This window comes from Balaenoptera borealis (assembly GCF_965194805.1).
Source record: "Balaenoptera borealis genome assembly, chromosome: 3".
Taxonomy (NCBI): Eukaryota; Metazoa; Chordata; class Mammalia; order Artiodactyla; family Balaenopteridae; genus Balaenoptera; species Balaenoptera borealis.
In genome coordinates this window covers 40,216,742-40,239,864 of record NC_138866.1, presented here as the reverse complement: position 1 = coordinate 40,239,864, position 23,123 = coordinate 40,216,742, and the positions used below count along the sequence as shown (strand labels likewise).

Sequence of the window (23,123 nt, the reverse complement as noted above, 5' to 3'; positions counted from 1 at the left end):
ACCTTACCCCTGACCCACCTGTTCTGTCAACACCACCTGCCCCACCAAAGAAGGGAAAAGTGTGCGCCGCGACAGCCCTGCCCGAAGCCTCCCTGCTGGGGACCCGGGAGGTGCGTGGGGAAGAGGCCGCTGCTCGCCCCAGGGCCACGGGCTAGGGGGAAACGCCGGACCAGGCCCAGCCAAGGAAGCCGAGCTGCCGCCCGGTCCTGCCCGAGACTCTAGAAACCCGGGCCGCTCTCCTCGGCCACCGTTGAAGTTCTAACGACAAGCCAGGGAAGGGGCGCCCTCTGTGGCTGGCTCCCCTCCGCCGAACGCGCGGGTGATGAGCCCAGGTCCGAGGGCCAAGACCCAGGCCGCAGGAAGCAAAGGAAACGGGCCATACCTGAAGCAGGAAGGGCGGCCGGGCCTAGGCCGCCTCCCGACCAGGCTCTTGGGCCTGAGCCGGCTGCCCTCGCGTCTGAGAACCAGGGAGCGCTCCCACCTGCCGCCCGGCCCGGGAGCCGCGAGTGGCCAAGACCGCTTCATCCCGCCGCCACTGGGCCTGGTCCAACCCCGCGGTAGCGCTTCCCGCGTGGCTCACGTGCCTCGCCCGGAACTTAGCTCCTTAAGTCAAAGAGCGAGACGCGACTCCGGGGTGCCCAAGGCCATGGCAGCTGCGTTGTCCCCAGAAGCTCAGGCCGCTGCCTCCTCCACGGTCTGGACCTTCGAGGCTAGCCTGGCAGCCTCTGCTCTCAGGGGCTCCGCAGGCCGGGCCACCAGGCCCCGCGCCTGGAGCTGCGCAGTGATGCGGCTCCCGGGACGCGCGTGATTCTCCGTGAAAAGGTGAAGGGGCTCCACCCGGGTCCGGGGGCGGAGAGCAGCGGCGCCCCGATTCCCCCCCCCCCCCCCCGCCTTGGGAGGGCAGAGTGGCAGGAGCAGGCTCGGGAGTCTGCGGGTGGCAGGAGAAGCTCCTCCAGTTTTCTGTAGCCGGAGACGCGCGGAACGGAAGCCTCTGGCTCCCTAACCTGGAGTTCTGCTTGCAGACTTGACCAAAGACCTCCAGGCGGGGGAGGCGGTAGGAGTGAAGCCCCCTTCAGCCGCAGCCGCCGCTGCAGGCGCGGCGGCGGCGGCGGAGCAGAGGAACAGCCGTTCCGTGCGGGGTCAGTGCCAGGTGCCCGACTAGCCCTCAGGGTGCGGGGAAGAGCGGCGTGACAAGGGTCACTGCTCAGCAAACTCAGAGTTCGCCCACAAGCGCCAATGCCACTGCCTCTTCCTGGAAGCTTCCGCTTCATCTCGGGGTCAAGCCCAACCTGTCATATCTGGAGAATAGTTCAAGACCGGCGGTGCCCGGCCTCAGCGGCCTCTTTCTCCCTGCCCGCAGCTCGTGGTGCTCTGGGGACTCTTGAGTCCCCACCTGCTAAGCCATATTCAGGAACCGTCGGCCAAGCCCCTTGGCCTCCCGAGCATTTAATGAAGCTTCGTTCTCAGCCAAGAGGTCAAGGCAAGCAGGCAGTGGGTACCCGAACAATCCTGTGTTCAGATCTAAAACGTAAAAAATTTAAAAATCGCCCTAGTATATTCTTGTTTTCATTTTACTTGATAAAATTCTGTAAGATTTCATCCTAAAAACTATTTATAAGCCGTTGTTCATTACTTTGGGCTCTCCTTATGAAATCTGTAAAGGAGAAATCGAAAAGTGGCTTTTGATTCAGTTAAACTGTGAAGCCGAGAAGGTAAATTGGAGGTCCCTTAACAGCAGGTCCCTGAAGATTTCCTCGAGGAAAAAAAAAATATGGTTAGTTCCCCCTAATGATTGCTCTAAAATGATTGCCTAGAAAACTCAAAGCAATATTCAGCTTTCTCGCCTCCTCCTGCTTGTCCCTGGTTTAGCCAGACTGAGAGGAGGATGGTGAGGGAGGCACATTGTGCAATTTCTTATTAAACACATCTGGAATTTGCGCACTCTGGATCGAATGCCAGGGATTTTACAAAGAGTTTATGACTGTGACAGAAAATTGTCCTTTTAACGAGTTTACAAGCAGTAATCACAGGGGCTTTTACAGGACCGGCCCCCTCTGCTCCTTGCCAGATTTGCAGACATTTCCAAGATTCACCAACCAAGGGAGCAGGAAGTGGGCCGGGGTGCCCAGGGAGACAGAACTTCCATGAGTCTAAAATTATACTAAACAGAGCTGGAAGAGTGGGGGGTAGTCATCTGGGGTAGGAAGAGAGGGCATGTAAGAAATTAAAGTAATTGGCCCTTCCTATTTTTCAGGGAGATTTCCGCGGTGTCCTTTGAAGCCTGTCAGGGTCATTGAAAGCTATCTTTGTGCAGGGTGTTTGTTTTGGGGAGTGAATGTGAAGAATGCGAGGAGATCCCCTGTGAGAGCCCCTCCTGCAGAGGGTGGCATTTCTCCGTGGCCCAAGACGCGGAGAATAAACACCCTAGTGACTTAAATAAACACCAACTTAATGATCCAAAACACTAACAAGGGAGATTGGGACCCTGAGCTCCCAATCCAAAGGATGGTCTCTGAGCGGCTGTGTGAACATCTGTCCATCACTGAGGGGAAAAATGACTTTATAAGTAAAAGTGACTATAGTTAAGTACAGTGACCCTTTCTCCCTGGAACTCAGTCACAGCCATTTAGCATTAAAAAAAATAAAACAAACTCATAATAAGAAGGCCTTAATCTCCCCACCTGCCCCCTCCACTTCTAGATCAGGACAGGAAAAATAGGAAAGAGTAAGAAAGAAATGAATATATTAATGGTGACACAGATGGTGAAAAATCAAAATTATGAAACTGTCATGTCAGAAAATAGACTTCCTCTGGGAAGTAATATTTTACAAAGCACAAGCAAGCCAATCCTGTTATCCTGAGTAGAATTTTAATAAATAATGCCATTTGTTTCACTAATTTTAAAAGCTAAATACAAAGATACATCATTTTTGCCCCAGGCAAAAATAATTTGGAGCCTACATGATTACTGGGGTTTTTCTGGACACTATCAGGCAGCACCGCAAAGAACTCCTGTCCTGTTGGTCTGCTTTCTATTTGTACAGAGTAATTCACAATGTTGCTATCCTTGTACAAGTTCCCTTTTTTTTTCCCCCAAGCAGATAAATTATTTTACTTTCACAGTCTTGTCATAAATTTGTTAATAATACAAAAGAGCTAACATACGAATGATGTGGAGAAGAGCTAGTGGTAAACAAAACTGCATCTCTAAGTAATAAAAAAATAAATAAATACCCCAAAGCTAAATTCACTCTTTTTCTGTCATATAATTAACTCAGTCACCACTCCTGGTTCAGGGGATGGCCTTCAAAGTACCCTGCAATTCATAACCACCATTAAGTAAGAAAGCAAGAAAACTATTCGTTTAAAAAAAATGGGGTGGGGGCCCAATGACAGCAATACACAACTCACCTTTCAGAAACAAAATCAGTACTCCTGGTGTTCTACTAAGTTTTAATTTAGACTGGTTTAGGTACAATAGAAAAGAAACCTGAAAACACATGCTGTTTTAGTAACAAATACCAGGTTGCTAGATTTGTTACGTATTTTTGCAAGCTAGAAACTAGGAACAGGAGAAACCCTTAACAGGAGTAGGCTACAGATAAGAAAGCTTCAAGGGCATGAGAAGTAATGGCATTCAGGAAAGTGTTTTTTCACACTGGTACATTTTTAAAGTTTGCCATAAAAAAAACCCAAGAAAACAAACAACAACCAAAAACCCCCACTAAATTTGACAAAAGTATTTGTATTACTAATGGTCACTTCTATTTCTAACTGCCTCACATAGACAGCATTAAGACATTTAGGCACTTGTTTTTTCCCCTAATACTGTTCTTTCATTTTAATCTACATAAAATTGTTTAACACTAAATATGAAAATGTAAACTTGATTTTCCCCATCAAAAAAAAGTTATAAGATCGTATTTTTCCTATTCACCTTAAGAATGCAACCAGTTCCTCCCAGGCTGGAGGATCTTTTCACTGTTTTGATCTCCTCTCTCTCTCTCTCATTTTCATTTCCTTTTCCTCTTCTCAAAACATTTTTCCATAAATAAATTAAAATGAAATAATTAAAATCCAGTTGATTTGTAATTCCCATTGATTGAAAAAAAAAAAAAGAAAGGCTACTGAAGCAGGAACACGGGTTGCCCAGAACCAAGACTGGGTGACTGGATGTTTTTGTTTGTTTGGGTTTTTTTTTTTTTTCTTTTCCCTGATCTCCACACTGGGAGGGAAAATAATGCAAAAGTGGAAAGAGTTGGAGAGAAGAGGGCACTAAGCTTGAGATCGCTGTTGGGTTTGAATTTTAAAAAAGATATTTGTGAAAGTCCACCATTCCTTTATGCGCAAAGAACCCCAGAAACAAGCTGCAAAAATGTTCCTGATTTCTATTTACAAGTGTCCCTAGTCGCTGCTTCGAGGCCCCAATCCCTCCCCCTTAGGACCCCAAGTCCACCAGACTGGAGGTGAGGGGGCCCAGCAGAGAGTCCTGGAGCTGATGCTGGTGGGCTTGCAGGCCGTGGGTGGGCTGAGAGGCGGTTAAACCTGGGAGAGAATAGTTTGAGCTCCTGGCGTGGCTCATATTGCCCTGCAGCAGAAGGACCGAGTTCTGGTCTGGACTTTGGGGAGGTGAGAATTCTTCTTCTGAGCTGGACATGAGCGGCTTGCCCCCTTCCAGAGGAGAGAGTTGATTCTGCTTGTTGGAGGAGGAGTTATTGTTTTCAGTGTTCTCCCTAAGAAATAGAGGACAACACCATATGGTTAAAAAAAAAAAAAAGTGTGAGATGGAGGGAGGGGAGCTGGAAGGAGGAAAGGGCCATTGTGCAATCAGTCATTGACCCAAATGGAGAAGCTCTGCCCTCTCACCCATCCCCAAGGGTCCTAGGGGAAATGAAGAGGCAGAAGAGACTTGAGAAATGGGGAGCTACGGACAGAGCTCCTGGGAAGCCAGGTCATTTCCTCTTCCAGATTTTAGAAAGCCAGATCAGCAGGGCTTATTTGAAACACAAAAATTATTTCTAAATTTTTGTTCAAGCAGTTATTTTAAAATACCTATCAACAAGTATCACATTTAGAAGTAACGAAATTTGAAAATCTTCCAACAAATGATTGTTGGTGATGAAGAAAATGATCGGGGGACGAACAGCACCCAATGGTGGTGAATCAAGTCAATTGTCCTGTTCCCATCTGAGGAAACAATTAACCGTCGAGTTTCCCTGCCCCTGCCCGGAGGTTGTGGTCTCAGAGACACAGGACAGGTCATGGGAAGTGGTGTCCAGAGCGGCCCAGTGACCTGAGTAAACACAGGGAGCGCAGCCAGTCTCTCCGATTTCATCAGGGAGTGGGCCCTCGGGCCTGGCTTAAAGGACGGCCTTTTTGAAACTAACGTCTACCTGGAACTGTACTGTCCCTGTCTCCGTGTTACTCGCTCAGCCCGAAGTCCCTCACGGCCCTCTCTCAGACTCCCTGCGGGCATCCACACCAGCGCACCCATTCCCCACAGGGGAACTTCGCGACCCCGCACAGCCGGAGCCTGTGTGATGAACCGGGATCTCAGTCTGGGCGCTCGGTGCTGGTGAACTGCAGGGTCTCTTGTAGCCCTCGGCGCTTCTGCGAGGGCTCGGCCGTCCTCCCCACCGCGGAGCCCGCCTGTCTCCCCAACTCTCTCCCCATCTCTCGCAGTCTCTCTCTCCCAGAGAGCCCATTTCAGCTGAATTTATCCAGACTCTGCTTTTCCGCCCAGAGGGGAACAAGGCGGCGACATCTTCGGCCCCCAGGCTCCGAAGCGAACAAAAGAAACCCAGCCAACTCGGGAGCTTAGGTTTCCCCCAAACTGCCCGGCTCCCCGAAGCGCTCTCCTCCCTACCGCCGCCGCCGCCGCCGCCTCCCACACGCTCTTCCGAATCTCGGTCGGAAACTCTACAGCAAACGAGTGGAGCCGGGCCAGGTGGCCGGGTGTGTTGGCGTGAGGAGGGCGGGGGCAGAGACAGGTTAAAAAAATATTGCCTTCTGAGCTCCGGGGCGAGAGAAGTCTGCGACTGGAGACCCCTTCCTCACCCGGGGAGGGGGGGCGGGGGGCGGCGCGGACAGCGGGACTGACCAGCCGCGGCTCCCGGCCAGGCGCGAGGGAGCCGACGAGGAGCAATCGTTTCTGGGCTCTGGGCGCCAGGGAGTAAATGCAGCGCCAACTCTCCCAAAGCTCTCTTTTCTGTGGATTTCTTTTGAAAGACTCCTCCCTTTGTACAGCTAGTGCGCAATGAAGCGACCTCTCACCCAGAAGACTACCAGGACAGAGCGAGTGAAGGACGGGGCGGGAGTGGAGGCTGAGAAGTTTCAGGCCAGCTCCACCCTCACGGGGAGCAAGAGGAGAGAGATTCGAGACCCTCAGCCCCCAGCGAACCCCTCTCCTCGCGATACCAATCAATACTGCCCTTCTAAGCGGATCTAGAAACTCACTCTCCACCCGCCACTCCTCGCCCCAGCCAGCCAAGGAGGCATGAAAAACAAACCTAGCGCCAACATTTCCCGACACTCACATCCCAGGAAACCCACGCGCGGACGCTCAAATCAGATGAGCAACCCCCCCGCCCCACCCCTAGCGAGCGATCTCAGAGTTCACGAACTTTCGCCGCAGTGCCGCGGAAGCCTGGGCGCCGCCCGGCGGAGGGCTCCGGCCGGCTGGGTGGACACGGTGGCTGGTGCCTGCGGGGGCGGGAAGGGGCGGCGGGGACAGGAAGGCTTCCCGGGGTCGCCCGATCAGCGGGAATCACTCCGCGTACCTTTCCTTGGCCTCGGCGGCCCGGTCTCTTTGCCTCCGGTTCTTAAACCAGTTGCTGACTTGGGTGGTGGTGAGGCCGGTGGCCTCGGCCAGCTCCCGCTTCTCACGCGGCGAGGGGTAGGGGTTATGCGCGTACCACTCCCGCAGCACGCCCCGCGACTTCTCCTTGAAGCAGTAGCTGGTCTCTTCGCCGTCCCAGATGGTGCGCGGCAACGGGAATTTTCGGCGCACCCGATATTTGCCCACCGCGCCCAGGGGCCGGCCGCGCAACTTCTCGGCCTCCACGTAGTGCGCCTTCAGCCACAGTTGTTGCAGCTTGGGGTGGTTGTGAGGCGAGAACTGGTGGCTCTCCAGGATCTTGTAGAGCTCGCGGAAGTTGCCGCGGTGGAAGGCGACCACGGCCTTGGCCTTGAGCACGCTTTCGTTCTTGTGCAGGTGGTCGCAGGCGGGCAGCGACCACAAGAACCTGCCCAGGCGCTCCAGGTTCCCGCCTTGCTGCAAAACCTCGCATACGCACGCCACTTGCTCCTGCGTGAAGCCGAACGATGGCAGCATCGACATGGCTGGGGCCTGCCGGGGCGCACTGCCCTGGCGCACGCGGCAGGGAGCAAAGCCGAAAAAGCAGGAGGAGGCAGCCGCAGGGAGGGGGGCGCGGCTGCTCCTAACCCCCTCCCTAGGCTTTGCGAAGGCTAAAAGCGAGTCGAGGCTTGGGGACGGGCGGCCGAGTTAGTGGAGGAGGAGTAGGACGCGCGCTGGACAAGGAGCGTCCGGCTCACTCCGCAGCTTTTCGGGCCTCGCTGGCTCCGGCCTCCCGCCGGGTGGATGCTGCTTGTTGCCGGGGAACTTGGTTTCTGTTCTCCCCGCAGCTGCCTTAAAGCGCGCAGCGTCCCCGGCGCGCTGATTGGCTGCGGGCGGCGCCTATCCGGGGCTGGCCAGCCCGCGCGCCGCCAGGCCGGGCCGCGAGGCCGCGCCGCCCCGCGCGGGGAGGGCGAGGCTGTGCAGCGAGGGATAGGGAGTGGTGGGAGGAGGGGGACCGCGAGCGGTGGGAAGCGAGGTGGGGAGGGGGGAGGGAGCGGTGCTTACCGGGGACGGGGGTGGTGGGAGTGGGTGAGCGCGTCAGGACCTTGAAAAGTGAGCCCCCTCTGCAGTGTCACCTAAGGGCAGCCGCGCACATCTCTGCACAAATCAATGACTCCAGACCTTCTGATTCGCCTCCTCTCCCTCCATACTCTTGTCTCTGTCCCTTGCAGACTTGCCCTTTCCCGGTGAGCTCATATTTAATTACCTTAATGTTGGAATGAATAAGTAATGGATTGATGAATAGCTTATGGAACGCGATAAATAATACAAGAGCAGACCAGTGCTCCGGGCTGCAACCGCTGGAAGAATGGCTTCTCTCCCGGCTGGCTTCAGCTCCAGGAGCCAAACCTAATTTCCTCCTCTCTTCCCTCCTGCCCCCACCGCCCTCCAAAGGGCACAGATACTCCCAGCTGTATAGCGCTTCCCTCATTCTCAAAAGGCCTCGAGTATTTGGGACCACGCAAAGAGTTGTGTAGAACATAGTTGCTGAGCAGATAGAGATGCCGAGGGTTCATTTGTGATTTGGTATCTTAATGTTCTATGGTTTAAGTGGGCAGGCTTCTGGACTCGGTTTCCCCATTAGCGCGGTTGCATTTTCCAAGGCCACCTCTGCTACCGAGGAATGCCGAGAAGATTTACTTGCTATTAGCAAAAATGCTTTGGGAACCTCGCGCGAAAGGCGCTGGATGGGGTGTAAATTAAATAAAACTGTGTCCGGCTCCAATAGCCCTCCGGTTGTAACATAATCCTTGCCCTGTTCTGAGAGGGACACTGCCCTCAAAGCGAGAACGACAGCGGCTCCAAGAAGATTAAATAAAGAGGTGTGTGTGTGTGTGTGTGTGTGTGTAGATTGCAATGCTGGCCTATTTTACTGCCAGGGAATGAGAGATGTCTTGCAGTTTCAGTCCTATCATCTGTTATTTTGTGTATGTGTGGAGAATGCTTATTAAAACTACACAAACAAATGAAGCTGTAATTATCTTAAGCCTCATTTGCACACCTTGTTCCAAAGCAATTATTTAAAAGATTTTGAAAACAATTAGCGTCTCTAAACAAAGATAATCTATTGTCAGAGCTGAGACTGGCAGGAGATAAGAACAATGCGTAGAGATAAGGGGAGCCAAACGGTGGAAGGAGAGTGACTTTATGACTATACTTATCTCTGATTAGATAAGTTCAAAACAGAATTTTAAGTACACTTCAAAAATGCTTTTGATTTAAATGTCTCCTCTTAGTGAATGCAAGGAGCAAACTCTAGGTTCTTTAAACTTGCTTGTCTTCTTTAAATATGTTTTGATTCCATCAGCAAGAGCCCAGCATCGCAGAACCATTTACATATTGAGACATAAGTGGGAGTGGAAGAAGGAGAAGCACTGTGTGTTTCCCCTTGTATTATTTATATGGTTTTAAAATAATGCACCCAGTCCAATTCACCCTGCAATGTACATCTTAAACTCATGAAGGGTTTCCACTCCCTAGCTGTCTCTCAGGAGGCTCCGAGTAGACATGAAGCTGCTTCTACGCTGAACTCCCAAACAATGCTTTTTGCATCTTTGAAACCCTGCAGTATCCCATGCAATTAGACCTTGGAAATAGATGCTGATATTTCAATATGTTTGGGATTATTTTTAAATGCATTTAATGGGTGCATATTATTTCAAAAGAGCCCCTACCACACTGTGTGCCCAATGACTTACTTTCTAAACTGGAAACCTGGCAAAGCTGAGCCCATGCCCATGTGTCTGGTAATTTTCCCCGGCGGTCTTATTTTAGTGCTCATGATGTTTCAGATGAAGTCTTGAGGAGCTGCAGTGTCCTGCCAGAAGGAACGTCTCTGCTTGGAACAGTCCTTATTGACATGGCAGCTGTGTGAGGACTGGAACGGAGGCTTAAACTCGGCTCTAAAAAATCAGTTAATGCCCTAAAGTCTGGAGCGAGAATTACAATGTGTGTGTGTGTTAGAGGAATGGGGGGGGGGGAATGGGCGGGAGTCTGTAAGTACAACCAAGTCTCTTAAAAGACAAACGGTAAATTGAGTATGGGGTGTACTTTATAATTAACAATTTTGTATAAGGAAATGAGGCACAGCTTGGACAAATAAGGGCAGGTATTGATTTACAGGGAGCAGAGAGATGACAATTAGACACCAATATGACCACCTTTTTTCCGGCTTCCTCCAGACCTCCCTGCCCACTTCTTTTCATCTCTCTTCAAAAGGAATCAAGACGCACTAGACGTTGGCGACAACTGGGAAGACGACCGTGTGGATGCCGCGATTGCGGGCACCGGGGTTGATGTGATGTGGTGCTCGTCCTTGGAGGCCGTGCCCGGGCCCGCCAGCCTTTCTCCTAGCGTTCAATCCAGTAGATCGCGTGACTAGAAAGGAAAAGTGCCTTTCGCTTTGTACCAACCAGCCTACCTGCTATTTCAATCCCTCGGTTAGGGGAACCAATCGTTATAAATGTTAATTATTGGCTCAGATATATAAGGTTTCCCAAAATGGAACCTTTCACTGAAAACCACTAAAAGAGGTAAAATGACATGAATTTACAAACCACATAAACCAAATGATCCATTTTAAATCGCACACAGAAAGGTTTGAGTTGTTCTAGTAACTTAAAACCTTTTGCTGTCAATGCAAATCACAAGAAAACAGAGATGCGGCGGAGATTTAAAGGCAACGAGCAACTCTAGCTGCTGCCCTCGCCGCTTCGCGGCTCCCGAGGGTAACGCGGCTGGAAAGGAGCTCCCAACACCAGGTTTCTGCTCTCCTGTGCCTCCTTCCGTGCAGGTAACGGCCGGGTGCGCACAACTGGTCTATGGAAATGTCAATGCAGAGGCACCAGTTGGTGCTGGGGTTTCTCGGTCAGGTTGACATAAGGCCTTGGTTCAAAAACCTCTGGCTGGGACTCACTTGTTTCCCTTCTGGCTTGGAGCGAGATGCTTTGAGGCTCCCGGCCGGCTTTCTTGGAATTCCTTTGCCATTAAGAGCGACAGCGGGGATTCTACTCTACCTACAGATATTTGGAAGGGAAGGGCTTCGGGAGGTGTCTCTTCAATAAATTAGCGTCGTCGCTCTGGGGCAGTGAGAAGACTCCCCAAATCCTGGCTGAAGTGACAACGTCCATCTTTTTCCTCTACTTGGTCGGAAACTCCAGGTGCCCTCGACCCTCGGGATCCCGGGCTCCGATGGCGGCGCGGCACCCGAGCAGCCGCCCACCTGCCTCCTGGGGGACGCTGCTCCCCACGAGCTCTGAATAGGCCGAGGGCTCAGGCAGGGCGATGTGCGGACCCAAAGGAGAGAAACCCAAAACCAGTCCATTAGTAAATGAGTTTTGTGTTGTCAAGGTTCTTTCCCATCCACTTGCTGTTCTGAAAAATAGATCACGTTTCGTTATCTTTAGTGGGAATCTGCAACGTGACACCGGATCCGCGCGGCCCCCGCCTCTCTCTCCCTCCCTTTCTTCCAGCCTCGCTTGGCCGGGCCAAGGGGAGCCGGCCGGCCTCCTTGGCTTATTTCTGAACAATGAAGATTTGTCTGTTCCCCTAATATATTTATGTATGGAGGTAGGGAGGGAGTTTTCTCCTGGAAGCGGGAAGCATGCGAGCAGAGCCTCCCGCTTCCTTGGTGCGAAAACGCAGCGGCAGCCCAAGACGCCGGGAGACTGCCGCCCCCTGCCCACACCTGGACAAACAGAGCGGGCTGCGAGCCCAGCTTGCTGCTAAAAACCGTACCGCCCCGCGCGGCTCCTGAAAATACAGTCTTCACATTGTTCCGGGGTCGGGGAAGGAAGAGAGAGGAGAGAGAAAGGCTGAGACACACCACCGCGAGGGAACTCAGATTGGACGGGGACAGTGCTGGAGTGTGTGTGTTTGGAGAGGTTATCCTCTCCCTCTGTGTGTGTCCCCAGGTCTGGTCTCTCTCTGTGTCTCTTTCTACCTCATCCTCTCTTTTCAATCTGAAAGAGGAAGCTCATTCATTCTGTGTGTGTGAACCTCTGATTCCTTCATTCTCTCTTTTATTCTCTCTTATCTCCATCTCACCCTCTGTCCCTTTCGTTCCCTCGCTGCCTCATTCTCATTCTTCTCCGCGTTTCTCTCTCTCTCTCTCTCTCACACACCACACCCTCTCCTCTCTACCTGGATCCCTCTATTCTCTTTTTCTTTCCTCCTTCTCTCTCTCTCGTTCCTCTCCCTTCCTCATGACTCTTGGCGCCTGCGCCTGCTACCCCAGGAGCTGTGAGGTCTCACAGAGCGTGCTGTGCTGTATCGGGCACCCAGGCAGCGCAGGGCGAGTAGACTCTGAAGTCCGGGCAGGGGCGTCTGGCTCAGCTGGTGGGGACCCGCCACACTGAGTGGTGGTGTGGTTAAAAAGGTGGGGGCACCCATGGAGGACTGAGGAAGGTGGGCTGGCCACCTGGGGGAAAAAGGGCAGATTTAAGCTGCGCTCTGCGAAGACTCAGGCCCAGAGACTTGCCAACCGCCAGATTTGAGTCAGAAGACACCACTCAACATTAGGTAGATGCCAAGCACCTTTCTGGAAAGTGAAGGAGAGCATTCTAAGAATCTGTTCTTAAGAACCTAAGACACTCTTGCCTCCTTTGCGTTATTAATATTAACTTAGGGCAAGAGTTCTTATCTTCCATTGAATTTCCAATCAACTGTTTTGTCAGCTAATGTACATCCTGTATACTGCATCTGTCTAAGCTAAGAAGAATTTCCTTTGGGGAGGTGAAAGCCTGCAGCTCCTCCTGTTCAGAGGAAAGTGCTAGTGATGGTAATGCAGGGTGACACTAAATAAACAGTTAGGGTGGACTGGAAAGATGGAGTTAATTATCCAGTGAGCTGCGTTTCAGCCCAGACCATCAGGGGCTGATTTGTTTTGGCTCATAGTCCGAGGAAGGAGACAAACCACTCTCTTCTCTACATCTCTTAGGGATCCTGATCGTTCCTGTCTCAAACAAAACAAAAAACAAAAATCGCTACCCAGTTATCACTGTTTCAATTAAAATTTGGTCTATTATTCCTCTGCAGACTCTGCGAAAATGTCCACTCCATTGCCCCATAGCCCTTGAGAGAAGACCCAAAATGACTCAAAAATGGCCTCCTTAAGTCTTTTTTTTAGGGACCCACTGGTAAGGAAAGTGAACATGCAGAACTCCTCCCCATCTCTCTTCACTTAGATTCTTAAAATAAGTTTATAAAAACACGTGTTTATAAAAACTAGATGTTGGCCTGATTTTCACATTGATTTCCCCCCCCCCCCAAATAATCAGGCTTCGTGAAATTTTAGATGGAATTAGATTTATTGTTTGCGTGATTCACTGACTATCTGGTTTCCTCAGGTAAGCCGGAACTTATATATAAATCCTAGTAACTTAAAACTTTTCCCTCCTCACTTTGCTCTTCCCTCCTTCCCTTCACCCACCTCCCCTCTCCGCCACATTCTGATATTAATAATCCCCGGCTGCCCCTCTTTCCGGGTCATTACGGTACTGCTGGTCTCTAATCAATCCTAATGCGATGGCAATTGGAGTCCCTGATGACTGCGGCTCGGGTTTCTTGTAATGGCTCTACCACATTTTCCTGGACCTCCTTCTTTAACCTGAGATGCCAGGGGGACGAGTCCCTTCTCGGCTGCTGATTACTTCAAGATGTGGGGGCTGGTTTGAGCAGAAGGGGAAAGAGACACGCGCACAGCGTGGCTACCACTACAGGCTGGGCGGCTGCGGCGAGCAAGGCGTCTGCCCGCCGGGAGCCGGCACCCCAACGCCTTTTGCTACTCTCTCTTTTCTTTTCTCCCCATTTTCCAGGCCCAAACTCACCCTGGTGGACCGAGATGAAGATTCTTAGAGGTTTTCTGTGTTTGTTTGTTTTGTTTGTTTGTTCCCCTGGTGCGGAGACGCCTCGTGGTCTCTGGGCCTCTCCAGTTCTCCAGGGTTCCCACCCTACAGCGTCCGCCCGGGCTCCCGGGCCAGGCCTGCCCCTCGCTCAGGAGTGAACGCCTCTCCCCAGTCATCAGGGCCGGCTCCTCTTTCCTCATGGCTGTTTTCTCCCAGTGCCATTCTCCCTCTCCAATTTTAGTGTAGTTGTCCCGAAACTGGATTCTTCCTCATCTCTCCCTCTGACCCTTGACCTCTCTTCCCTTCCTTATCCCAACAATGCCTGAAGCTCCCAACCTGTTCCTGACCCAAAGCCGAGGCCAGAAGCTTGGCCCTGTCTTGCCGGGATATGACCCCTTCTCTCCAGATCTCTGAAGGAGATCATCGCTCTGAATCCTTAACCTCTAGGGATAAAGGCCCAACACTTCTTTCTGGTTGGTGCCATTGGGAAAGAGAACCAAGAGTGGGAACTTGCGCCGTACCTCCCTCTCCCTGGCCGAAATCTTCTCGCTCGCCTCCCTACCCCTGTCCAGGCCCGGCAGAAAACCGATCACCACCTTCGCGGCATTTATATTCTTCCATTTCTCAGCCTAAAGCCATTTAGCGTAACCTGAGCCTAGGATAATTGCCACGTTTCTGCAGCGATACTTTTAAAAACAAGATAATGCTTCTGAATTGCGGAAGAAAGTGCTGCGGACAAATTGGGCGCTGAGCTGCCGAGACGGTTCGCTTTGTTAGGGGCAGCCGGTGGTTTGTGACTCAATTAGTGCATTTCTGGGAGCCGCCTGCGCTCTGCAGCCGGGTGAGCTTGAGGCGAACTCCCCCTGTGGCTCCCGGGCGCCGGGAACGGTTAGGAGGGGAAGGGGAGCATTTCAGGCCTCTATGTCGGTGCAAATCCACGCCATGGAAAATGTTTCTGCATTCCCATACGAGAACATTGTTTGGGCGCTAAAGAATCCAGGTTTTCGCGGACAGAAGCTTGACTGCCTCTGTTCCCTAATGGGCCACGCGGCATTTGTCTGAAGCAGCAGTCCTCTGGGCTGTGGAGAACGAAATACGGGGTGGAGGGTGCCCACTCACGCATGCCCCTCCGCGCGTCTCGCCCACCCGTCTGGGCTTGGATTTTGCAACCATTTCCAACATCGTTGCTGTACTTGGCGCAGCCCTGCTGGAAGCCGGCAGGGTAAGGCTTCCAGGCAGCCGGCGGGCCGCGAGGGGCGCTTTTAGGGCTTGGAGCAAGGCTGTAGGAGTTTTCCTTACCTCTACTCCAAGTTCACCCGCCACCCCCACCCATCACCCTGCTTGCAGGCCCGCGTCAACGCCTCGCTGGCGCATTCTGGGGTCCCCGATAAGCTGTTCTGCCAGGTGTGCGCCGGCGCGAGGGAGAGCTCGCCGCGCAGCGTACTCGGGGCCCCGCCCGCCGGCCCGCTGTGCCCAGCCTGCGAGAGCCGGGCGAACCCACGCCCCGCCGCCCGCGCCAGGAACCCCTCCCCGGGGCCGCGTTCGAACTCTCGGGTGCCGCGTCTGCGCCGGGGACGGCTCCGCCCAGTTCTACAGCCAGAGGTTGGGCGCTCGGGCCGAGCCGGCCCAGTGGCCCAGACTTGAGAAGGCTTCGGAGCCCGCCATTCTCTCGGGTTGTTCCCCTGGGTGGTTCTGGGGGCCGAGAGGCGTAGGGGCGTAAGGAAGGAGGGGACAGGGCCGAGGAGGGCGGGGGCGAGAAGGAGGCGAGGGGAGGTCAGCAAAGCTGGGAGGGGGTGCAGGCCGGCGGCGGGCACGGCGGGAGGAGAGAGAGGGCGCTGTCTTCCTGGCAAAGGATGCCTGGCCGGCAGGAACCGAAACAAAACAAAAAAAGAAAGAAAAGAAAAGAAAGGAAAAGAAAATCTGCCCGGCCGAGCCCCGGGGGTGAGGGACGCGCGGCGGGGAGGGGCAAGGGTGGCATAGCGGATTCTCAGCCCACAGCCTGGCAACAGCTTCTCCAGCTGCGGCCCTAGTAGCGCCGCGTTGCCCCAAGCGGAACTCGCAGGAAGGGAGTCTTCTTTGGTCCTAAAGGGCGCCCCACAGTTGCCTTCCTTCAGAGCCATCCCTCCCTCGCTTTCTCCTTTGGAAAACTGGAGGCGTCGGGATAAGGTCTGCGACGCTTCACTGGCGATTGCGGTGCCCCAATGTGCCCAAGGCGAGCAAGGGATAGAGGAGAATCCGGATCTCCTTTGCCCGAGCGGAGCCCACTTTTCGGTTTCCAGAGTCCTGCGGAAGGAAACCGCAACGGCAACCAATCCTTCCCATCGAAGCGCCGCAGCAAGCGGCCTCACCTGATTTGGCTGCGCCTTGCCCAGGAACAAGGAAGAGGTAGAAGACCCTCTTATTTACTGTCATCGATTGGCCCGGGTGCACACTTGGAGACCAAAGGGTCCCGAGGACAATTACTATCAACCGTTCCCCACCCAAACCCACAAATCTAAAAACTGAATTTATATTAATTCGGGAGAAACTCCTCTATCGTTTGCAAAGGATAATGTGTTCTTGTCTCTCCATGCTCATTATGAACAAGTCAAAGCAAAACAAAAGGATCTCATGTTTTGAAAGGTCCCTCTGTATTAATGAACGTAATTAAAGGCCCTCCAGGTTTGCTCATAGATACTAGAACCGATCATCCGCCGGAGAGTCCCAAGTTCCAGTCCCCATGTGAATTTCCTGGGGAGTCGTGACTCTTCCATAGCCCTTCCAGTAGAATCCAGGTGTCCCTGTAGTTCTGCCTTTAGCAAGAGAGCTATTTCCTAGGAGTAACTGGGTGGGCTGCAATCCGCCTGCCTCTCTTCACATTGAGAAACGCTTCTCTTGTGGGAACGTCTGTTTCTATTCATCCGATTTTCTAATTTCTTTGATCAGCCTAAATATTTTCTTGGCAAACGGAAATTGACCATGCCATGAATATAACAACCTGCTTGGAAAGAAGCTATTTTGTTTCGAAGCAGCAAGGGGGAAAAAGGCGGGGGTGGGGGGCTGGGTGGGGGGAGCAGAGAGCTGGCTGGTAGGAATGCCTGTAACAGTTTCCTGAAAGTACGTCTTTTTCAGTCTCTGAAGCAGTTTTGTGAAAGCTGCCTTTCCCCCCAATATAGTTTCTTCCCTTTCTCTCCTCCCCTCAGATAAACACACACCTGGTCTCCTAAAAGTCTTTGATACTCTTTATTAAAAAAAAAAATAGAACTTCAACTGACGCCTCTGGAGAATTTCCCTTTAAAACATAGATGAAAGGCAAGGTTAATACAACGTTCTCTTAATCCCTTTGCCTTGTGAGTCAAAATAAATATTTTCTTCTGCATGTGATTGTACATCCTGCCATTTGGCTGTGGCTATAAGGAAATCGACCGGTAATAAAAGTGTTTTGAGGCTGTGTATTAAATGCAGTTCTCCTGAAATCAAGGGGTGGGGGGAGGGAGGAGCCTTACTTCACAGGCAAGAGTTGGTGGGTTTCTGAAAAAGCTGCAAGAAAAGGACCTTTCACCTCTCATTAGTGATGCCATCAGTGCTCGGGCAGAGTGGGGCTGAGGTCATGTTACATATGGCACACAGTCTGCTCAGCACTTGAAACGTCAGCTTTGAAATTTTAGAGAGGGGAAAGGTCATCTTTAATAAGCTAAAGTCTGGGCCTCCCATTGCCCTCTTCGCAAACTGGGTGGGTGTCCATATGCTTCAAACCTGCATAAGTTTTTTTTTTTAATTTGCAGTTTTAAGCTGAGTTTTTTTCACATCTTCATTTAAGCTGTAATGTTTTCAGCTGTTAATACACCAAAAGGCCTTTCATTTTTATAGCAACTTTGTCATCTTTCCTTTTTTCATGCAAACATAAAACCGTCTGTTCTGAGTGATAGCTTTTTAGAACTCAACTTCCCAGGAGAAATGAAGTGTATCTGTCCATCTGCATACATGGATCCAGACATGTGGGCTCTAGGGTTACCCTTCTGAGTGGGTAATTTAGACTTCACTTTTGTACACTACATAATTTACTGAACCTTCAAAACATAATTTACTGAACCTTCAAAACATAATTTACTGAACCTTCAAAACTTCCATATTATGTAAAAGCTCTAGTTTCTGAAAACTTCCTGGTACTACGAAAATTTTTCATGCCATTTACTGAAATTTCACATTTTATTTTTACCATGTGGGGGAAACTCTCAAATCAGAATATGCTGATTCTTCTATAAGGTTTAAAGTTAAGGCTGACAGATGCTATAATGGTAGATACAACACTGAAAAAAAAGTGCTAATATCTCACTTCCTTGTTCAAAAAATATTAGGAACATTTGTGAATGTTTAATCCTCAAATTTGTTCAAGAAGTGATGTCAATCAAACCCAAGCCACTGAACTATACCCAGATCTCGTCGTTGTCACTGTCAATATGGATATAAACATTTTTCTTTCATGTCACTCTGCAAGTAACTTCTCAATAGTAATTTGTCATTTATTCAGTTCCAGAAAGTTTTTTACCTTCTGGACCTACTATCCAAGAAGAGCAGCCTCAGCACACCATTTCATGTATTCCTCACTTTTTAAAAAAAAATTATTTTATTTTATTTATTTATTTTTGGCTGCATTGGGTCTTCATTGCTGTGCGCGGGCTTTCTCTAGTTGTGGTGAGCAGGGGCTACTGTTCATTGTGGTGTGCGTGCTTCTCATTGCAGTGTCTTCTCTTTGCAGAGCACAGGCTCTAGGCGTGTAGGCTTCAGTAGTTGTGGCACACGGGCTCAGTAGTTGTGGCTCGCAGGCTGTAGAGTGCAGGCTCAGTAGTTGTGGCACATGGGCCCAGTTGCTCCACGGCATGTGGGATCTTCCCAGACCAGGGATCAAACCCGTGTCTCCTGCATTGGCAGGCGGATTCCTAACCACTCTGCCACCAGGGAAGTCCCTCACTTTTCTTTATGTCTGCCAACCCATTTTATCTGTTTATACATCCCAGATTTTGGTGTTTTTTTTTTTTTTTTCCAGCTTTTTTCTTCTACATAAAAGTGACATATTTTGTATTTATAAGATAAGCTTTACTAAGTAAGACAACTAAGTGTGATCAGCTTCAACCAGTAGACTCAATGATCTTTTAAGATTCCTTCTCCTACTTTGCAAATTGAAAACACTGAAACAATCTTCAAATACCCTCTTGAGCCAACTAGGCGTTCCTCATTACTAAGGAATTTAATGATTGTGATATGCAGATATGTGTTGCTTTTGCTTTGTCTCTAGTTAGATTTTCAAAAGTCCTTAATTTTGGATGAGCAAAAATTTAAAAGACCAGTCTGCATGATAACAACTGAAACTATAGGTGGGCAGAATAATTTCACAACCAAGAGTGACATCAAGGAAATAATTTATTTCTTTTTTTTGGTAATTAATTAATTTTTATTTATTTATTTATTTTTGGCTGTGCTGGGTCTTTGTTTCTGTGCGAGGGCTTTCTCCAGTTGCGGCAAGCGGGGGCCACTCTTCATCGCGGCGCGCAGGCCTCTCACTGTCGCGGCCTCTCTTGTTGCGGAGCACAGGATCCAGACGCACAGGCCCAGTAGCTGTGGCTCACGGGCCTAGTTGCTCCGCGGCATGTGGGATCTTCCCAGACCAGGGCTCGAACCCGTGTCCCCTGCATTAGCAGACAGATTCTCAACCACTGCGCCACCAGAGAAGCCCAAATAATTTATTTCTAATCACTTTCCTACATTAGCATTTACTGCTAATAAGCTAGTAGACCTTGTGATACTTTAGCTAACCCAAAGCATTTGAGGCTTTGAGGACCCAAATTGTTTAAGTTCAATCGATCTAGTCATTAGTAAGTCAAGATAAAGATGCACGCTGTAGTCTCAGGAAGTGCATATGTGTTTGGGAGAGAGGTATTGTTGCTTTTTTTGTTTTTGACTAAATTTTAAAGCTCCCAAAAATACTCCAGGAAAGTTTAAGGGCAGATTGTGTTACTCCAGTAAGCCTAAAAAACAAGAAGTGAAATATTTATTTCAAGAGGCAGATTCATCATTGACAGGTCAATAACTCATTAAAGGCCCATAAAAGGAATACTAATAATTTACACTTTTTATAGGATCCTTCATTCAGAAACCTTTAACATTTTACAATCTCATTCATCTTCTCAGAACTTTCTCAACTTCTCAGTATTATTCTTATTGCAAAGAGAGAGTATTCCTATCACAAAAATATGGCAGAGAGGTTGTACAATTTGCACACAGAATTATAATTCAGAGGCAGTTTGGGGATAAGAACTATGACTCCCAATAAATAAGCAATAAGGATATATTGTACAGCACAGAGAAATATAGTCATTATTTTGTAATAACTTTAAATGGAGTATAATTTATAAAAATATTGAATCACTATGTTTTACACCTGAAACTAATATAATATTGTAAATCAACTACACTTCAATTTAAAAAAGAGCTTTGAATCCCAGCTCCTTTCCCATTTATCTAAAAAGCAATTTTCCATAAAGAGATCAGATTCAAATGATTCTGATTTAGTGAGTCCTTGTAAAATTTTATCCTCCTTAAGTTAGACTCTATAATTCAGGTTCAAGATTTGTGAGAAATTTCATAAATGTCTTTAAATCACTAAGAAAAAGAAAATGTAACATGAAGTGGCACAGTCCACACAGGTCTGGTAGTTCTTCCATCCTGTCTAGAAATAAGCCATAGTCTTGGTGCAAATGTCATGTGGGAGGAGACATACAGATTACAGAACTGTGAGGTAATTACTACAGCTTAACTGTTCCACAGAGAAGCTATTAAGTGTTCATAAACAGGGTTACAATAGAATACATATTCTATGACAAGATTTGGCCTGTATTTTCAATGCTTACAATTCTTTCTTTGGCTTATTTAGGAGAAGAAATACTAGAAATTCCAGAAAATTAAGGATTTGGCTTGTCTTAAGGGCAGTGTTATCACAAAGTTTAGTGGGCATGCAAATGACCTGAGGCACTTGTAAAAATACCGTGGCCCAACCCCCAGAATTTTTGATTCCCTAGGTTTAAAGTGGGATCCTGGAATCTGCATTTTAACAGGCACCTCAAGTAATTTTAATGCAACTGGTTAGTGGGCTATTCTTTGAGAGTAAACAATCACTCTGCCTGGTGTAGGAACATAAAAAAGGAATGTCCTATCAGCAGGAATAAAATTTAAACCCCAAATTTTGAGCTAACCAGAAATTTATTTTGTATGATTTTCTTTTTTTTTTTTTTTTTGGCTGTGTTGGGTCTTCATTTCTGTGCGAGGGCTTTCTCTAGTTGTGGCAAGCGGGGGCCACTCTTCATCGCGGTGCGCGGGCCTCTCACTATCGCGGCCTCTCTTGTTGCGGAGCACAGGCTCCAGACGTGCAGGCTCAGTAATTGTGGCTCACAGGCCCAGCTGCTCCGCGGCATGAGGGATCTTCCCAGACCAGGGCTCAAACCCGTGTCCACTGCATTGGCAGGCAGATTCTCAACCACTGCGCCACCAGGGAAGCCCCTATTTTGTATGATTTTTAAAAATATATTTATTTATTTATTTGGCTGCGCCGGGTCTTAGTTGCGGCATGTGGAATCTTTAGTTGCGGCATGCAGGACCTTTTAGTTGTGGCATGCAGGCTCTTAGTTTGGCATGGGGGATCTACTTCCCTGACCAGGGATCGAACCCAGGCCCCCTGCATTGGGAGCACGGAGTCTTAACCACTGGACCACCAGGGAAGTCCCTACTTTGTATGATTTTGAAAGAGAATTTTTAGATTAGGTTTTTTACTTGCGGGGGGTGGGATCTTTGGGTTTCTGAAGGATTTTGTAGGAATTAAAATGTTTCTAGCTAATAACTAGATAAAAAATAGGAAATAGTTTGTCCTCTTCCAGTGATTGCTTCTGCTGAATGCATTAGCAGGGAAGTGACATCAGACAAGGAGAATGAGACAAGAAAGAAAAATCTCTGAAGACAATCCAAGCACCAGCCACAAAAATTAAACAAATCTCATTGGCCAAAGAACAGTATTGCCTCCTGAGTACCACCTTAGAAACCAAAAGGTTTTTTAAACATTTCTCAATGTGCATGACCCCTTTAGAATAGTGTAACCCAATTGAGCCCCTCTCCCTGAAGATTTGCAAGAAATGGAGATGTTCTGGAGCATTGCCACAATATGATAAAAGGAATGGAAAATAAAATCTAAGAGGAAGTTAAAAGTGTCTACACTGCAAATAATGGTCATTTGTTGCTTAAAAAGGTATACGAAGGGTTTTTACAATAAAGAACACAATCACATAAATCACAGCTTCTCGCTTATGAGAGGGAGATTAAATACCCAAGATGGTTAATAATCACAGTTTATTATTTTCTCCCTTTAGAGATATGGAAACAGAGTCACCAGACTCTTTGCTGTTGGGAAAGGCCAAGAAGTCACTGGATAAACCTGCCACACTAAGTAGAATCCCTCCAAAAACATTCTTGATGGACAACCCTCACCTCTGCTTAAACACTTGAGTATTGAAGAACTCACTACATCACATCTGTTTTGCATGTTTCAAGACTCAACAAAACAAGAAAGATATGCATGGTGGTAACAAAGTCACATGGAATCCATGATCCATATGAGAGAAACATGGAGAGGATCTTCCAATTACTTGTTGGTCAGGTAGAAAGTTAGAGTAAACTATACTAGCTAAACTGCTTTCTCAAGTTTCCATTTTAGGCATTTCTACTGTTTGCCCACTGCCTAGTAGGCTGCTGGAGTTCACTATAGGAAAAGTAAATATTGTCATTTCAAATAAAGAACTGTTTATTATATAACAGAACAGAGGCTGCCTTCTATTTTTGAGACTCTGCTAAGTTAATTGGGGACAGTAGCCAAAGCAGCTGCCCAGGAGATGGTGTTTTCCAACAGCTACAGTCCTTAAAGCTAAGCTGGGTTCATGTTTGTCTACAAAGTGGCAATCACATTGTTCTTTTCATTGAATGTTCTTTGGCTTCTATTGGGGTTGAGTAAATGGGGGCACCATTTGTACTACTTTACCAGCCCATTTGACTCCTGCAGTGAGGGCAAACCATAAGGCAAGACAGATCAAAGCCAGACCTGATGGCCTGCTACCATTAATGGGATTCAGCTCAGACTCTTCTCAATGAAAGGGCAACTGTTGACTTAATGCCTATTTCCATTAAGTCAGGGGTTCCAAAATTTTGGTAGGTTTGGGACTGGACTCAGGATTTTTAATAACTTCTCCACATCCATTTTGATGGAGATTTGTCTGCTGCCCACATTTTGAAACACTGGTTTAAATATATGATAGAGAAAAGAAATCTGGACTGAGTAGTGATTTAAGAAAAACAAAGTTTTGGTTAATAAAAGAATGTTTTTCAGGAATAATACTTTGCATTT

General features: G+C 49.0%; 2 protein-coding genes and 2 long non-coding RNA genes across 5 annotated transcripts in view; 1 reads left to right on the top strand and 3 right to left on the bottom strand.

The window, feature by feature from the left end:
• LOC309626115 (protein SIX6OS1) overlaps window positions 1-514 on the bottom strand; it is a 233,849-nt gene extending 233,335 nt beyond the window's left edge. Inside the window, exon 1 of the mRNA XM_082386564.1 lies at window positions 383-514. The gene's annotated coding sequence lies outside the window, so the exon portion shown is untranslated. The remainder of the gene's footprint in view (window positions 1-382) is intronic.
• A 2,337-nt stretch (window positions 515-2,851) lies between these two features.
• SIX1 (SIX homeobox 1) lies at window positions 2,852-7,705 on the bottom strand. Its single transcript, XM_082386690.1, has 2 exons — window positions 6,781-7,705; window positions 2,852-4,734 (listed from the first exon to the last, which is right to left on the bottom strand). The coding sequence occupies exons 1-2, from the start codon at window positions 7,338-7,340 to the stop codon at window positions 4,440-4,442; spliced, it is 855 nt and encodes a 284-aa protein (XP_082242816.1). The 5' UTR covers window positions 7,341-7,705; the 3' UTR covers window positions 2,852-4,439.
• Window positions 7,706-7,827: 122 nt separating this feature from the next.
• LOC309626214 lies at window positions 7,828-22,544 on the top strand. Of its 2 annotated transcripts, none has more exons than XR_014243035.1 (2): window positions 7,828-10,650; window positions 22,096-22,544. It is a non-coding gene; the product is annotated as an uncharacterized lncRNA (long non-coding RNA). The 2 variants fall into 2 exon arrangements; XR_014243036.1 differs by lacking the exon at window positions 7,828-10,650 and adding an exon at window positions 15,119-16,087.
• LOC309626223 lies at window positions 8,907-14,963 on the bottom strand. Its single transcript, XR_014243045.1, has 2 exons — window positions 13,685-14,963; window positions 8,907-11,231 (listed from the first exon to the last, which is right to left on the bottom strand). It is a non-coding gene; the product is annotated as an uncharacterized lncRNA (long non-coding RNA).
• Window positions 22,545-23,123: the final 579 nt, after the last annotated feature.

What these genes read in the sequence shown, in the direction of transcription:
- SIX1 (XM_082386690.1), bottom strand. Translation starts at nt 7,340, where the DNA reads ATGTCGATGCTGCCATCGTTCGGCTTCACGCAGGAGCAAGTGGCGTGC. An exon ending in GCCGCCGAGGCCAAGGAAAG is followed by an intron (nt 4,735 to 6,780) that starts GTACGCGGAGTG and finishes TCTATTTCTTAG; the next exon opens with GGAGAACACTGAAAACAATA.